Below are 17,416 nucleotides of genomic sequence, written 5' to 3'. Positions count from 1 at the left end.
CAGAATGCTGATAGGGTGGGATAGATTCAATTTACAAGGCTTGCGTTGCCAAGCCAACTATTCTGAAGGCAATCATATCTACTTAGTTCAGCCAGAATAGGTTCCTTAACACTGAATCCATAAACATGGGAAATTACATGGTAAAGTTCAGCCTTAGCACCCAATGAAGACCTCATTAAAAATTATAAACATTGTCAAAAGGTTTATGGAAATAGTGAAAGTCAGACAGCACACAATGTGGCTTTGTAACAGCATTTCTAAAGGACACAAATCCAGGTCACAAGATATATTTTAGCTTTCAACTCAGATTGATAAGGTGTTGTAGCTTTCAACTCAGATTGATAAGGTGTTGATAATCGTTAACATATGTCTTGTTCTTCTTCTGTTTAGATGGGAATGTCTAGAATATAAAGAATTTAAAGTTTTAGACTGCTGGCAAAAATCACAAAATTTTGTTAAAAAGAATATCCAAAAATGGCAAACAAGTGAAATTGATCAATAAAGATGGTGGCTTATAGGTAAAATGAAGAACATAGGACTTAAGTGCTCATTCAAATGTGAAGATAAGTCCACTGTTAGGTGAAATGCTAACAGAATTCTACAACAAAATCAATTGTTAGTAAATTGAATTGTGCTTTAAGATCCATGAAATGTTGCACCAAAACATTCATTAATTATCAATCTATCACCTGTTAAGCGGGAGGAAATATAATTGCCCTGCCAAATATCTAGTGATATCAGCATGAAGGACACAAACGTAGGGTAGAAGGTAAACTGAGACAAATGCTGATGATGCCCTCTGTTTCACAGAGGCCACTCACTTCACTTTAACAGACCTGTGATGGAAGATAAAACTCCTTAACTAATTGTAGCTGGCTTAAACTGTGCTCTTTGTTTGGAATACTAGAGGAATTACAGAACAAACAATGCTCCTGCTCAAAGTAATTCCATCATCCACTATTTAAGAACTTATCAAGTTCAAGATGAGTTTGCAGATTAAACCTTCACCAGGACACTTGAATTGGCATCTTTCCCACTGGAGCATTCTCATGAGACAGTTGCACTAAAATGATGAAAATTCTAGAGCATTGATTTCATGATTGAATCAAATTATTTATTTTGGCAAATCCACATTACTGCAGTGCAGAAGATCATTTAGCTGAGAATCCTGCATAAAAATCTCTAATCCAAGATCAAATGAGGTCATTAAATTCCACAAAGTGATATCAGCATGAAGGACACAAACGTAGGGTAGAAGGTAAACTGAGACAAATGCTGATGATGCCCTCTGTTTCACAGAGGCCACTCACTTCACTTTAACAGACCTGTGATGGAAGATAAAACTCCTTAACTAATTGTAGCTGGCTTAAACTGTGCTCTTTGTTTGGAATACTAGAGGAATTACAGAACAAACAATGCTCCTGCTCAAAGTAATTCCATCATCCACTATTTAAGAACTTATCAAGTTCAAGATGAGTTTGCAGATTAAACCTTCACCAGGACACTTGAATTGGCATCTTTCCCACTGGAGCATTCTCATGAGACAGTTGCACTAAAATGATGAAAATTCTAGAGCATTGATTTCATGATTGAATCAAATTATTTATTTTGGCAAATCCACATTACTGCAGTGCAGAAGATCATTTAGCTGAGAATCCTGCATAAAAATCTCTAATCCAAGATCAAATGAGGTCATTAAATTCCACAAAGTGATCTAAATGTATTGATCTGCTATCACGTTGACACCTATTTGCATGATAAACTGCCACATCTCTGAGAGTTGATCTTATGGAGTAATCATCATTCTAGATCTAGGTGAAATCTCGATTTGGAAGTTCATTGATACCTGCAAGTTTTCGTGTAATTGCAAATTTATATTTTTGACAGTTACAATAGTTCTGAGTTACAATTTCAATAATTAATATTATAAATTCTTTGGTAGAATGTATTTTATTTGTTCATTTTCTTATTGGAAGAGAAATTTAATTTTAGAAGATTAATGACAGCAATTTTTTTAACATTTATAATGTATGTTCATTTTAAGAATAACATACACACAAAAATATAATGTCCACCATGTTAGGAGGAATCACAACCTTGTTATCAAATCACAAACCTTGTTAATATTAAACCTAAGTTTTGAATAACATTTCACTATAGATGCCACATATACACAAAAATATAATGCCCACCATGTTAGGAGGAATCACAACCTTGTTATCAAATCACAAACCTTGTTAATATTAAACCTAAGTTTTGAATAACATTTCACTATAGATGCCACATATACACAAAAATATAATGCCCACCATGTTAGGAGGAATCACAACCTTGTTATCAAATCACAAACCTTGTTAATATTAAACCTAAGTTTTGAATAACATTTCACTATAGATGCCACATATACACAAAAATATAATGCCCACCATGTTAGGAGGAATCACAACCTTGTTATCAAATCACAAACCTTGTTAATATTAAACCTAGGTTTTGAATAACATTTCACTATAGATGTCGACCGGGTTTATTTGTTTGAGGGACCCATGCTAGACAAATTCATTATGGCGGTCAAATACAAATAGATAATACATAGAATTGCTTGTAAGGACTGACCAAGGCAAAATAGGAAGAGGCCAACCTAGAAGGAAATGTCATTGAGGGGAGAGAAAAGGCATCAAATAAGAGAATTACTAGTTATACATAGAACCAGCATTTATCATAGAATTGAAGTGGGTGGAAAGTTCTATTACATACGCAATTTGCATTTATCAAAGAAGATCAAGCTATATAATGAGATTCTAAGTTGCCGATTGTAACATGCTAAAATTCATACTAAATTAATGAATTGGAAATATCTAAAAATAACATTTCTTTTCAATGTAACATGAAATACAGTTATAACTACCTATGCATGGATATCGATTTTCTTTCCAGTTATACATAAACAAGTAAAGAATTAACTAAATTAACTGCTTTAATCCAAATAAAGAGAAACTAACCATTTCATCTAACTATAATACTTACTGAAAATACAAAGCATAAATATAAAGTACCCTAATTTCAGATGTTTGCATAAAGACTTTGAACTTGAGTTGTACAAGCCTTGGCTACCGGAGGAGAGGAGAAGCATTGCAATTGGGCTTAACCTCCAAACTGCAGACCCTTAAGTATCCCCACACAATCTCTACCAAGAAAGGTCCTCTCTACCCTAGGAATTAAGGCTTGGGGCACCACTGTCTAGCCACTGAGCTTCTTGGTGTTAGAGCGTTGGCTAAACAACCAACTACTTTCCATACACCTCTCTGCCAACTATTAGCACCTTGACCTCTAGTGATCACAACAACAAGCATGCCACTAACCTACCTTTGGTGAAGGATTTGTGAGGGCACTATATACCCGATCACCCACCGCTCAACTTGACAACAAGACTACACTAAAGACTATCATGAGCTAACACAGGTTTTAAACAGATCATAAATACTTGCTTGAGTTACTGATGGTTCTTTTCTTTTATCATGTAGGAATAAACCATGGTTCAATGATTGCCAATCTACACCTTTCTTCTCGACCACGCTGGTCTTCTTGGATGATTCACTGGGTACATGTATGAACATTTGTAATCATAACCAATATTTTTGCCAAAACTGCCTTGGCATTTATAAAGAAGTTTGAATATTAAAACATTTATATGCTCAACCAATACATTTGGCATTTTGGCACTGGCATTACAAAAAGGTAATTGAATTTAAAAACAAATACTATTCCTGATTCGCAAGGTGTTATTTCTTATCTCAACAAATATATATTCAAATATCCTTGTATAAGTTGCACTCCAGTTTTCATGATCTTGGAGAGAGAATCTCATAAATGAGAAAATGCCACAGTTTTGAAACATTCTACGATGTGTGCATAAGGAGAGAAGATTAATTCATGTCATGATCGATTATAATCAACAGTTCCTAAGCGGCTTCAGTTATGCCTCATTATATCTTATTAAATATAAACATAAACTACAGTGATGATATCATGACCTAAATGGTGGACATTCTTGCACGGCCTGAACAATTTGATTACTACTTGGGTTGCCCAAACATCAAAGGCTATGGAAGCAATGATGCATGATTGGCTACTGCCGCTCTGTTTAGGCACTTTAATATTGGTTAAGATGAATTCAATCACCTGTAGAAGCTGTGTATAACTTGTAGGGATGATTGTGAAGCAAGAATGAGAACGAAAGAAAGAAATAATTCTACATGTGGTGGTGTGGTTTCCGCCAGAGGCAAGAATGTTATACTAGAATGAGCTTTTGTATCATAACTTAGCCGACAAAAATGTTATACCAGAATGAGCTTTTGTATCATAACTTAGCCTTCTCGACTGCATGCTTAGTTATGAGCAAGATTGCAAAGGTGGCAAGGAGTTACAATGTACACAACCATCGGTTCAATGTGGCAAATAAAATAAATATTAATGTAGCCACCCAAACAAAATAATATAGGGCCGATGGAAAACATTATAGAAATATAGCTGCTCAAGATGAATAATAAGTTATTGCCAAGGAATAATATTAACCTATGCTATTTACCTTAGTATAATAATATCATACACCACCTACTTATACTTGTGTATGTATATTACACATATAAATGTGTGTGTGAGTGATATTTAACAACGTATTTAACATATAAGTCTTATATTATGTGGACTTATACATATATCTAATTTACACACACACACACACATGTGTGTGTGTGTACCGTCCTAAAATGGACACACTTGCCTTTTTAAGACCATTAAGCTCCCTTCTCTTCATGACTCCCTCTTTGGACCATGGATATGCCTATGCTCGCTCTTCTTTTCCTTCTTTTCCTCTTCTCTCTTCCATCTTTCCCCCTTATCTCTCTGGCATTTGCCTTGGCTCTCTATGGCACCTAGGACCTGTACTCCTGGTCCAGGTCAACCCAGGTCAACCTAGTCCTCCCAAGTCGACACAGTGCTCAATAATTTTTTATCGCAGAGCCCGAAAGTCCTTGGGGGTTTAATTAGTTAATGACCGTTATCCAGTCAACCTGTATTGTTTTCTTGCCTGAAAACTCATATATTAGGAGACTTGGAGGCTTCATTTTCATATATCATGCACATTCAAGATCGTTCATTCATCCAAGCTTTGCTCTCTAGTGAAGATTTTCAGCCTTTTGCATTCAAGGAGTGCAAGGAGATTCCTATCTAGCATTGGAGAATCCTTTGTGAGCATTTCCTCTTCAAGATCTAATGGTAGGAGATCCACATTGAAGCATTCATCATCTTCATTAATGCATATTCATATCCATGGCACCATGACGGAGTTATGATAGATCCATTGAAAAATGTGGAGATATCCTACATCCCTAATTCAAGATCTACATTACATGCAGGCAAGGTGAATCCTAACATTTATCTTGTTCTTTACAGTCCTTTATATTTACATTTCTCATTTACGACCTTGGTCAAGCCCTCATCAAACCCCAACCCCCAACCCTTTCTTTCTGTGGTGATTTGCAGGTTGGGAGCGAAAAGAATTGCACATCTAGAACCTACAGTTTGCAAGCTTTCTGGAGTCATAAGTTTTGGAGCCGTAGCCTACTTCAACCTGGTTGTAGGACATCCTTCCATGTTGACCTAGACCTTCAATCTCGAATTTCGGGGAGATTTTTGGGTTTTGTTCCTTCCGTCGTTTCATTCCAAGATTAGCGGACGGAAGTTCAGAAAAGATTTAGATCCGAAAGTTATTGACCAAAAACACATCTTCCTCTACACATTTCAAGGTGAGTCTTTTACATTTCATTTCATTTCATATCTTTACCCTAGATTTGCATCTTAATTGGGCTAATTGTCTTTACATAGCACCTAGATTTTCATATGTAGATAATATGATATTATTGTACCAAGGCATGACAATATCGCATGAAGCTTTGAGATCATCAAATTTATAGGGTAACATATTATAATTAAATGTCCAGTGATCGAGGAGCTCATGGTAGTCCCTGGTAAACTCTTGCTTGCCTAGCCATTTTACCCCTTAGCCTTAATGATTAGAATTCATACTTGTTGACTCATAGATGAAGTGGTGTTCCTGAAGTGGTGTTCCTTGCTCAATTCCTTTCTTGGCAATGCTCCCACCCTTCAACGTGCTCCTGCAAGAAGAAATTCTCCACGATAATATCATATTCCTCAAATAGTTATAATTAATATAACAAATTATTGATCATAAACATTATAACAACTAACTACCATTTCACTTCTCATGAATGAATAACCATCTTTCCAATATTTCTAAATGACAATATAATAACATCATAACAAATAACTAACATGTCATCTTCACATGAAATCCTAGCGGTTAACCACCTTACCATTTCACATGATCATAACTAATTTTAACAGTCAACTGACTTCACATGAAAACTCAACGACTATATAAGCAATTTAAAATTAGGCAAAAATTGGGATGTAACACCGATTCAAATGCGGATGTGGGAATCAAATACGTGAATGATTGTTTTTTGAGGTTTTGGATGTGTGCGTGTGTGTGTCTATATATATATATATATATATATATATATATATATATATATATGGATGTGTGCGTGTGTGTCTATATATATATATATATATATATATAGAAGATGTGTTCCTCATCATTCTATCTTGTTAATTTGGTGGGACATGAAAAGTGTTCCAGGAAGCAGTCATGTTGAACCTCTAACAAATGAATTATGTCAGATAGTTTTCATGTAGCAAATATGAACAAGATGTGTTCCCCGTCATTCTATCTTGTTAATTTGGTGGGACATGAAAAGTGTTCCAAGAAGCAGTCATGTTGAACCTCTGACAAATGAATTATGTCAGATAGTTTTCATGTAGCAAATATGAACAAGCAACCAATGATGGTGAAGAGGCATAAGAGAGGGATTGAATGGCGTCAACAACATTCTACAGATCATACGCAGTTAGCCATCGCTGGATGAATATAGATGCTAGGGGACCCATCCACATTCTTAGCCAACTCTCAAATTCTCATCAACTAGTGACACAGAGCAAGGCTTTGGAATTCTTTGTTCATGAAAGTTGTGAAATCCATCACATTCTTTTCACTAACAACATTTTGCCTATGCATAATGGGAATGTTTGCTTTACGCTTTCCTTTTTCTTGGAGTGCTACCTTTCTACCTTTAGCTCAGTTGTCAAGAAGTTTGATGCTATGTTTGGTTATTAAAGTATATGGTGGGTCTCATACAAAGCAGCACCAGTCTATTGTAAAAATACTTTTCTCATGTTTTCTATACAAAATTTGCTGAAAACTTCATTTTGCTACATCCCAAAATTTTCTTCTTTAGGTTTGCTACTTTATTAGCTTCCATGAGCATCTGGGTGCCTAAGAAGCACTTCCTACGTGCATCCGCAAGGCACTTAGCATCTAAACGCATCAATATCCACTTCCAAGCATGCCTTCTATGCAAGATGAGATTGAATTGTTTTGTGGTTAAGTTATAAATATATATTCTATCAATCCTTTTGTTATAATGATAACAATTAATCTATGTAATCATTTATATTGGAATCTTCTATTAAGCTATTGTTCAAGTTGATGAAAGATCAACTCCACAACTCCCAAGAATCTCCTGCATGCAAACACCTGTCAGAAAGAGAGAAGCAAAAGCTATGGAGGCTAGAATTCCTAGATCCATAAATGAGACATTCTTGATGAGCAAAAAGATAAATTGCTATAATCAAAAGTGAATGAATAATTATAAAGAGATCAATCCTTATAAAAGAGATCAAAACCCTAAAAGGTAAAACCTAAGTTGCATGATAATAATTAATAAAATAATTAATTATTAGATGCCTAAAGTTTAGCTTAAGTAGAATAGAGTTAATTAGAAAATATCTAATCACCCTAACAGTTATCATTTAAGAATTGGGGAGGAACCTCAATAAGGGTGCAGATATGTTTTCCCCTTCTAAGCAAACCCTCACATGATGGATGGACAAGAGTTCTTGCCACTTCAGGCCAAGAGATCAAGATTGGACTCCCCACGTACTTGGGCTTTGTTTTGAATCTTTGATTAATTTAGGTTGCCTTATGTGGAGTTATGATTGTGGGAGCAGATACATATTCCCCTTCAAGGTAATCCACCTCATGCCAAATTGACAAGTGCTTTTGCAACTTGGGACCAAGAGGTTGAGTTTGGATACTCTGTGCTCTTGGATTTAGTCGTGATGAAATTAAGGCACTTTGACATGCTTCTTCTCAAACCTTTATTATGTTAGATCATGGGAATGAAACTATGAATGCTTGGCTTCTTAAGTTCAAGACTTATTACATGATTTATTTAAATAGATTGAAATGATTAGTAATATATATGCAATTTATATGGTAACCTAATTCTTATAGAAATAGTTAGGAGAAATATTTAGTTTTCTGATTTATTACATGTGTTATCTAAAATGATTGGAGGACCTATTCCAGAGTTTATCTTGCTAAAGACATTTTTAATTTATAATTCTAACTATATTACACTTCGTTTTAATTGAACTTGCGGTTCTAGAGCAAAATTTAGGGCAATCCTAAAGTGAACATTACATATAGACTTCTATATCATGCTTTCATCAAACTTATCAGAAATAGAAGATTGGATTCTAATCAAAACACTATTGTCCAGCAGGCTGTCTCCATATTTGTACTCTTCTCATAAACCCAAGATGCATCACACCACTGTCCTCAAAACAAAAATGGCATTTATCCTGATGTCTACATATAATGCATTCTACTAGAGAGATACTTTGAGGCAGAAACCCTTGATTATAATCAACCAATAGTGTGGGGTTCTAATAGTGTACTTGTGCTATATACATTGATACAATGAAATTTCTCAGTCTTGCGAAGTTCATAGGCCTCAAGGCGGTTGAAGAAGTGAATAGCAAATCTGATTGTGGATGTTAGCCTAACAGAAGTTGATTTTTTTAATTACAATATAGATAATTGAATCTAGCAAATCTAAACATCAAATCATCCATATGGTATTGGGGGAGACTCTTGGTAAAGTTACCTTTGTGTGAAGTTGTTTGCCTCGTGTTCATGCTATGGTTTCTAAGTAGCCTAAGTGGTTCTAATTTGTAACTTTGAAGATTCTCCAATTTTACACAGGTATAAATATAAATAATAAATAACATAAGTAGAAATTATCTCGTAAGAATCCCTTTGTGAAGTTTGGCCAGGGCCTAGAAATCTGCCACTGTTCTCCATCATTCTATAGTTTCACAATAATTTTGTTTTCATTTTCCTGCTGCCACTGTGGTGCTTCCATTTTCTTGTTGGCAATTTCTTTCAGCCAGCATCTTTCCTCAGGACCGATTCCAATGCAGTGACCTGAAAATGAACCTCTTCAAGTTTTCGATTCATTGATTTATTCAAATAAAACTGCTCTCAAGATTCTATATTTGAATTTTCCACATGCCATGGTTTATATTTGAATTTATTTCAAGATGACTATAGTTTTAGTATATAAGAAAAATGACAGTGGAGAGCATCATATAAATTTTTCTACAACAGAAGTTTAAAAAGCCCTAAATAATTTTACAAAACATTTGCAACAACACATATCACAAGTTTTCTGTTCCAATAATTTGTACAAACAATGCATATCATGTAGACAACAAATGAAATCTAGTAAAAATCTTAATCAAAAACACTATATTGACATACACAATTCAAAACAGAACAAAGAATTGTAAATCCAAAGCTCAAACGGAATTCCCCACCATTTATTTTATTGTTGCACATTTGAGCAGCAATCTGAATTGAGAAGCAACATTCCATGTGAAGCAAATGCAGCATCGTATCAGTATCCAACTTTATGACAATATCGAATATACTACTTTCAACATATGCCCTGCATCATCTTATTAGATAATTCTATCCCTACTTTCAATTGCAGTTGTTTTAAAATAATGCATATCTATCAGAGGAACGGCAACACTATATTGACATTAACAAAATTCAATACAATAAGGAAACAATGTGATTTCAAAATTATAGACGAAGGTACTCACCGTGTTTTTGGTTGATGCAGATTTGAGCAGCAGGTAAGAATTCAAATTGAGAAGAAAAGCAGAACTGAACAGCACATTGCTTGAAGGCAAATAAATGTATCACAATTTATCAAGATCCGTAACTCTCGTGTAAGAACAGACTGCACTTTCAACGGAAAAGGGCCTGTAGTTCTGTGTTAGGCTATCACAGCATGCTGATGGGGAGGTCTACGTTGAAATTTTAATAGGTCCATGGAGAATATATGTTGCTCTAGAACAACGTCCATTACAATTTGTTGAAGATGAGGCTGAAGAAGTGTTGTTGGGATGCCGGCTAACCCATCCAACACCTGATCACAAAGGAAAAGTTAAAAAACCTGGCACTCACTTGAAAACAGGATTTTTCAGAAGGAAGGTTAAACAGTGTAGTTACCTGCTCTTGATGTGTCTGCCCTTGAATAGAATTGGGTGAGTGTGGAAGTAGTAGGGAGTAGATGGCTTTTACAACTTCATCTCGGAAACGCACGACATCCTCAGCTTCTTTGAACTCCAAACCCTTAATTGACCTTATTTCTCTTAAACCCCTTTGCCATTCAGCCCGAGTCTCCTTAGCTATCCCCAAGTCCTTCCATGCTTGGTTGTCCTCTGTAATTTTAGAAAGGGACTTTGGCGATACCATAAAGAACAAGGGTAGTATTTTCATGTCTGGGTTTTTCCCAGAAATTTTAGCTTTGAGCAAAGCGGAAAGTTCCAGCATTGGCCACTTTGAGCGGCTAAAATCCTTGGAGATAACCAACACTGCTATTTTGCATTTCTCAGCAGCTTCGAAAATACGATGAGGAAATTTTTCGGCTATTGGCAAACTTCGAGGATCCTCATCAAAGAAGCAGGACACCCCTATATTTGTCAGGTCCTTGAATAGCTCCCGAGCAAGGATCTTTTGTTTGCCAGAGTGACTAATAAATACATCCATAGTCAAAGACTCGTTTCCTCTCTCACCATCTCTGTTAAAAACACAACAGAAAACGTTGAAAGGTTAATTTCTTATTATAAACAACCAGGCCTTGAATTTGATAAAGCAACAATTGCAGTTCTTATGTAGAAAAAATGTCCGTATGAGAGCTTTTTTTTTGTGCAAAACAAGTGAAATTCTGAAATATTCTAAATAAATATTTATACTACTAATAAAATAGGTAAAAGAAAACCATAAAATTAAATGCACCTCACTAACCTTTGTATTGGATTTGTTGTTGTACCGCTGTTGTAAACAACCAGCGTGTGCCTACATTTTGCAACCCTCACCATAAAGTGGCGGTCCATTATGGCCCTGCACTTAAAGTTCTTCCTTGCTGAGTGCATGTCCAACCCTGCCGAAGGCACAACATTGAAGGACTGCCCTCCAAAAACGCCAGCATACGTTGCAAGCATCTTGGATCTGTAGCATAGTGGCATATCAAGATGACAGAAAATATTTTCACTAATTTGAATATAACAAGTGGTCGATTCATCTGGTAAGGTAGACGGTGGCAAGGATAGACTAGGCAAAATAATTCCCCTTACCAGCTTTGAACCTTGAATAACCTTTCAAACTCCAAAACCTGTGAATTAGGGTTAAACCAGTCAATCATGAAATTAATAAGTGCATAAAAAAATGGCCAAATATTCAACGGATGGTAAATGTAGAGCTTGTGCAAAGGGTGTCTAATTTGTTAGAAAACAATAAATGTAGAAAATTGTTCACTGACAACATTATAAAAACTCCCTAAATGAACTAGGTTAAAATGTACATTATATATTGATCATTCACCATGTTTATGAGAACTACCAATGTGTTCCGACTTCCCACAAGAATTATAGAAATATCTAATAAACTCAAATCACCCTTTAAAATAAAAAAACCATTCTCCTTACCTGAAATGATATTTACTTACAAAGTCAGCTTTACTGCCCAACAAGCGGATTGGCTCCTACAAGTGGTGCACAAAGACGCTTCAGTAAGTGAAATCTAAATAAATTGTAAACTTTCTAGAGAGTCCAGATTGATGTTGTGCGGATAAAGGCGGTATTATTGTCTACATTCCCTCTAAGGAGAAGTGAAGTACACAAACTGTATCAAATTATTGTAGTTAAACAGTTTAACTTTGTATATTACGGATGACAGTTTTTCCTCAGAGAAAAGCTATAATACAATGATGAAAACAACTTGCATCTTCCAGTGCTTTGCCACAAAATATGAATTTGAACAAATGAACAGACATTCTCATAAAGTCGTAGAAAAACAAATGTGAAATTTGCGATACGCTATAGCTTAAATGAATTATGCCCTTGTTGGATGGTACAGATCTGTGTATCTTTTATTTGGTAAAATGCTAGAAGTGCAATCTTTTTCTTATAAAGCAAACAGAGAAATGAAAGCAATAACCAAAACTGACCTGATTTCTCGTTCTGCCTGACCTGATTTCTCAAAACTTCCTTCTGCCTGAAATGCAGCAGGATGCAGAACTTTAATTGAACCAACCCTTTTATGGTCAACCTGACTTGGCATAGGATGCCAGTTGAACTCACAACAAACGTAAATGTCTCTTTCAATCACACCCTCTTAGAAGAGGATGACATATGCCAGTAGTGCTGTATCTAGACGTTGGATTTACTGTACAAAAGTAAGTGAAACAATCATACCCAGTAACGTATTAGATATTCTTTTACATTTATGGTCTACATTCAATACACTTTCTGACTACATGACAAGGCCACCCTGGCTTGCATAACAGCATGCGAGACAAGCCTGCCCACTTTACTGTTTCTGTTGTTTGGAAATGCTGAATCATTCGGCGAAAAAAACAAATACAAATTCAGATGACAAATAATTGGATTGAACTAGTCTTCCCATCTACAATAACATTTTGCTGACGAGTGGAATAACATTTCTGATTAACATATCAGCCTGGGAGACCAGCCTGCCATTTTGACTAGTTTTGTTGCTTTAAGATTCTATGGTGGTAAATCTTCCACCATTAAAACAAAATGAGTCAACGATCGGATTATAATTGATTTGATTGAACTGACCTCTGTGAAAAATCAAACTATTGCAGTCACTGATTATTAATCTCCTATCACAAATGATTATTAAATTGCTGAAAATAAATTCTCAGCTAATATCGAAAAATAACACAACTGCAACTTCACTTAAAATACGGAAAGAAATGCACAATAGAATCAACACAATATTTTCGGACAAATTGTCCCTGGAAAAACCCCTAAGGGAAAACCAGTTCTACAGATGAGAAATTATATTAAACTTCAGCAAATCAAGAGATACAAAATTCCTTGCCTCACATTGGCAGAACTCCGACAACCTCCTAATTTCTCCTGCTGATATTTCTCACTGCTATCCCTGCGCTAACACTGCGCCCTTGCTAACACTGCAAGACTGTTTGCTAACACTGCAAACTCCTTCTCCAAAACGCTTCTCACTGTGCCCTTGCTAACACTGCAAGACTGTTTGCTAACACTGCAAACTACTTCATGAAAGCTTCTCCCTTGCTAACACTGCAAGACTGTTTGCTAACACTGCAAACTGCTTCTCCAAAAGCTTCCTGCCTTTGCCCTTGCTAACACTGCAAGACTGTTTGCTAACACTGCAAACAGCTTCACCAAAGCATCACCGCCTTACTCTCCAAATGCCCCCTAGACCCCTTTTTATACTACTCTCGTTGGTAAACCAACGACCGAGATTAAATCAAACCAATGGCTGAGATTAAGACAACTCAACAGCCAATAATAGAATTGGTTGCAAGGTGTCCAAAAAGGAATCTCTAAAATTAGTAAATAATAACCATTTACTAATTTTTGGCAAGTGGACAAACAGCTGTCCAAACCACCCATAAATACAACCGCTATTCATAGATAAGGACGAACAGCTGTCCAAGCTACCCATAAATAGTGCTGCTATTTCCGGGTCAGAAATAACAGCTGTCCAACTAACAATAATTAACAACCTCTTCACGCGCATCCTGTTCGGTAAAATTATATTTGATGAACTCAGAAATTCAGTAGAAATCATTAATAAATTATTTATTGTGACACATCGCAAAGCTGTTTAAAACATTTAAACACCGCTACAAAGATGCTATTGAGAATGTTTAAAAACGGTTGCTTAATAGATTACAAAGTCACTCTTCTCGGTAGGCAAGTTTGAGATTTATGTTCAAAGTACTCTCCACTATCATCTTGTTACTCTTTTTATTGGGTATCTACTAGCTTATATATACTTATATATATAAAATGCCGAGAGTCATCCTTCTCTTCTTATTGGGTATCTATAATATATAATAACTAGTAATAGTACTTTAGTGTATAATGGGTAAGTCGAAGAGATATAGAAGATCAATTAAACAAAAAATAACGTCCACTAAGCTCCTAACATAATGTACCCTGAAGCAAATTTATTTGAATTTTTTTCTCATGAAAATGCAACATTTTTTACAACTTTCTTACTATTTTCTAGAATGATAACATAAAATATAGTTGTGATTTATATATATATTCTTATTGTTTTTATAATATTATAATGAATATTGGTATTATTTATAGAGAGATAAAATTCATCTTCTTGTTGTTGTTATTCTTCTTATTGGGTATCTATAATATATAATAACTAGCAATCGTACTTTGGTGTGTAATGGGTACATCAAAGAGATATGGAAGATCGATTAGACAAAAAATAACGTCCACTAAGCTCCTTACATAATGTAACTTGAAACAAATTTATTTGAATTTTTTTCTCATGAAAATGCAACATTTTTTACCACTTTTTAACTATTTTATACCATGATAACATAAAATATATATTCTTATTATTTTTATTATATTATAATGAATATTGGTATTATTTATAGAGAGATAAAATTTGTCTTTACAATTATTTCATAATTTATTTAAATATTAAAAATAATATTTTATATTATTGTTAATGATATTACAAATGATATAATTATAGAATTTTATGAACAATAAATATAATGGATTATATTAAATTATATTTTATAATCATATACTAATAATAATTTTATATAATATATTATTATATATATTATTATTTTTACTATATTATTATTCGTAATATCATATCATATCATATCTATCACATCATATTTATATTATTATTATTTGTAATATCATATCATATAATAATTTTAGAATATATATTATTTTCAATAGACTTAAAAAAACTTACATTCTAAAAAATACAAATAGTTAAATATTTATTTTAGAATGAATTTATCAACACTCTAAAATTATGAAAAGGGTTTAAGGGTGTATGTGTATCTGAGTGTAACACTTGCATACTCCTATTTCTCCCTTCCTATCTCTTCTTATCATCTCTCCCTATTCCTCTCTATTTATAACTAGTTATTCACTCCACCTCTCCTACTCTCTCTCTTTATATATATATATATATATATATATATATATATATATATATATATATATATATATATATATATATATATCACTTCCTATATCCTATATCTTTATATTTCTATATTTTTATCTCTTCCTCTCTTATTGTCTCCTTCCCCCACTCTTTCTCAACCTCTTAATTTCCCAAGTTACATCTATCTTATGTAGTTAAGCACACTTGAGCTGCAGTAGTACTGGGATGGGTGACCTTCAAGGAACTCTATGTGCTTCACCTTTGAGAACATCACCTATAGATGTAATGAGTGTTAAGTGTTCCATTCATCTATCTACTTATCTACATCTATCTTTTTATCTCTCCTTTCTATACCCATCTCTCTCCTCTTATCTCTCCCTACTTATCCCCTTTCTTATATTTATATATACTAACTCCCTCTCTATCTGTTCATACATATCCCTCTTCCCACTCATACACACAGTACATATTTATTTCATCCTCTCTCTATATATCTTTCCACTCTCTCTATGACTTTCCTAATTTCTTCTTTATCTCTATCCCCTATCTCTTATTCTCCCCTTCTCTCCCCCCTATAGAAACCATAAAATTAACCTATTCATAATGGACAAAATATTTTATTTTAGTTTCACATCTTCCTTTCAGGATTATTGGATGCATCAATCAAAGAAAAAAATATATTAGAACACAAGAAAAATGTTTAAGATAAATGGAGATGAAATAGATTAGGTTGAGAAATCTATAATTTTATTGCATCTTATGGAAGGCTTTATGAACTTTAGAGGAAAAATGCACCAAAAGGTTTTTGGGTAGAGATAAATGCCAATCACACACATAGGATAAATTATGCCAACAGGATGATAAATGTCAATCATAGACATAAGATAACTCTATAGTTGCATTAGAGGAACACTACAACATAGGGCTTTGTGCATGGGCCCTAAGTAGTAAATACTTGCATTATGTTCAAATGGGATAGGCTATGGCTAAAAAGTAGAATATTTGCACCTGACAAGACTACTTTTTCCTTTTGTTGTCTATGTAAATTAAGTTAAAAATTACTAATTAAAATATATTAATATAAAAAAGATAAGTGTTATTGTGTGTTGACATGTGTTAGCGATTATTATATGTGTTAACACTTGTCTTTTTATATTATTATAGTTCTTTTAAATTTACATCTTAATTAACAAAGATAATAAAAAAGAATAAAATAATCTTATCAAGTGTAAATACTATAGTTCTTTTAAATTTACATCTTAATTAACAAAGATAACAAAAAAGAAAAAAATAGTCTTATTAGGTGTAAATATTCTACTATTTGGCTACAACTAACAGGTTGTGGCTAAATAACATGTCATGCCATTTATAGTCATTGTATAGTGTCTTCTTCGACTAAGGCATAGGAGATACCACTCCCCCAAGTGCATGGGCCATCTGATGCATTTTCGCACATTCTTATAAATACACTTACATGCATCAACATAACCTCAATAACCAAACTCAAATATTCCAATGCTTGCATGAATGTGAGACAATCTTGGAAAGAATTAGTTACCAATAGTTTCATGTGGTGCTTAGGCAAAGAAAGCAACAAATTCTCTTTTATGAGTGGTGATATCGTTGATGGTTCCAATCCCTTTGGATACATTGGTTGTTTCAATGAAGGCATTGTGAGCGTAAAAATTTCCACCTGGATAATTATCTTCATTTTTATGTTTCAGAATTTGATTTAAATACTATTATTGAACAAACCCACTTCCCGACCTTGGCCATTCTTGTATTATAATCAATGTTCTTCTTAAGAATGTTAATAATACTAGTATTTATAGAATTTAGAGGAAGACTTTTAGAACTCTTAGATGCCCTAAAGCTTCTCAATTCCAAACCATGTTAGGCTTGTTGAGG

General features: G+C 34.1%; 1 protein-coding gene across 1 annotated transcript; it reads right to left on the bottom strand.

Moving 5' to 3' along the window:
• Nucleotides 1-600: 600 nt before the first annotated feature.
• Nucleotides 601-12,620, bottom strand: LOC149544593 (disease resistance-like protein DSC2). The gene is made up of 7 exons (XM_089795201.1): nt 12,526-12,620; nt 11,983-12,038; nt 11,303-11,506; nt 10,505-11,075; nt 10,093-10,421; nt 9,802-9,835; nt 601-1,846 (listed from the first exon to the last, which is right to left on the bottom strand). The coding sequence occupies exons 3-5, from the start codon at nt 11,497-11,499 to the stop codon at nt 10,269-10,271; spliced, it is 921 nt and encodes a 306-aa protein (XP_089651327.1). The 5' UTR covers nt 11,500-11,506; nt 11,983-12,038; nt 12,526-12,620; the 3' UTR covers nt 601-1,846; nt 9,802-9,835; nt 10,093-10,268.
• Nucleotides 12,621-17,416: the final 4,796 nt, after the last annotated feature.

The sequence above is a fragment of the Cupressus sempervirens genome, chromosome 8 (genome assembly GCF_028749045.1).
Source record: "Cupressus sempervirens isolate cs-2001-9-10 chromosome 8, ASM2874904v1, whole genome shotgun sequence".
Lineage (NCBI taxonomy): Eukaryota > Viridiplantae > Streptophyta > Pinopsida > Cupressales > Cupressaceae > Cupressus > Cupressus sempervirens.
Note: the sequence above shows the minus strand (reverse complement) of the source record. Positions and strands in the feature narration are given on the sequence as shown.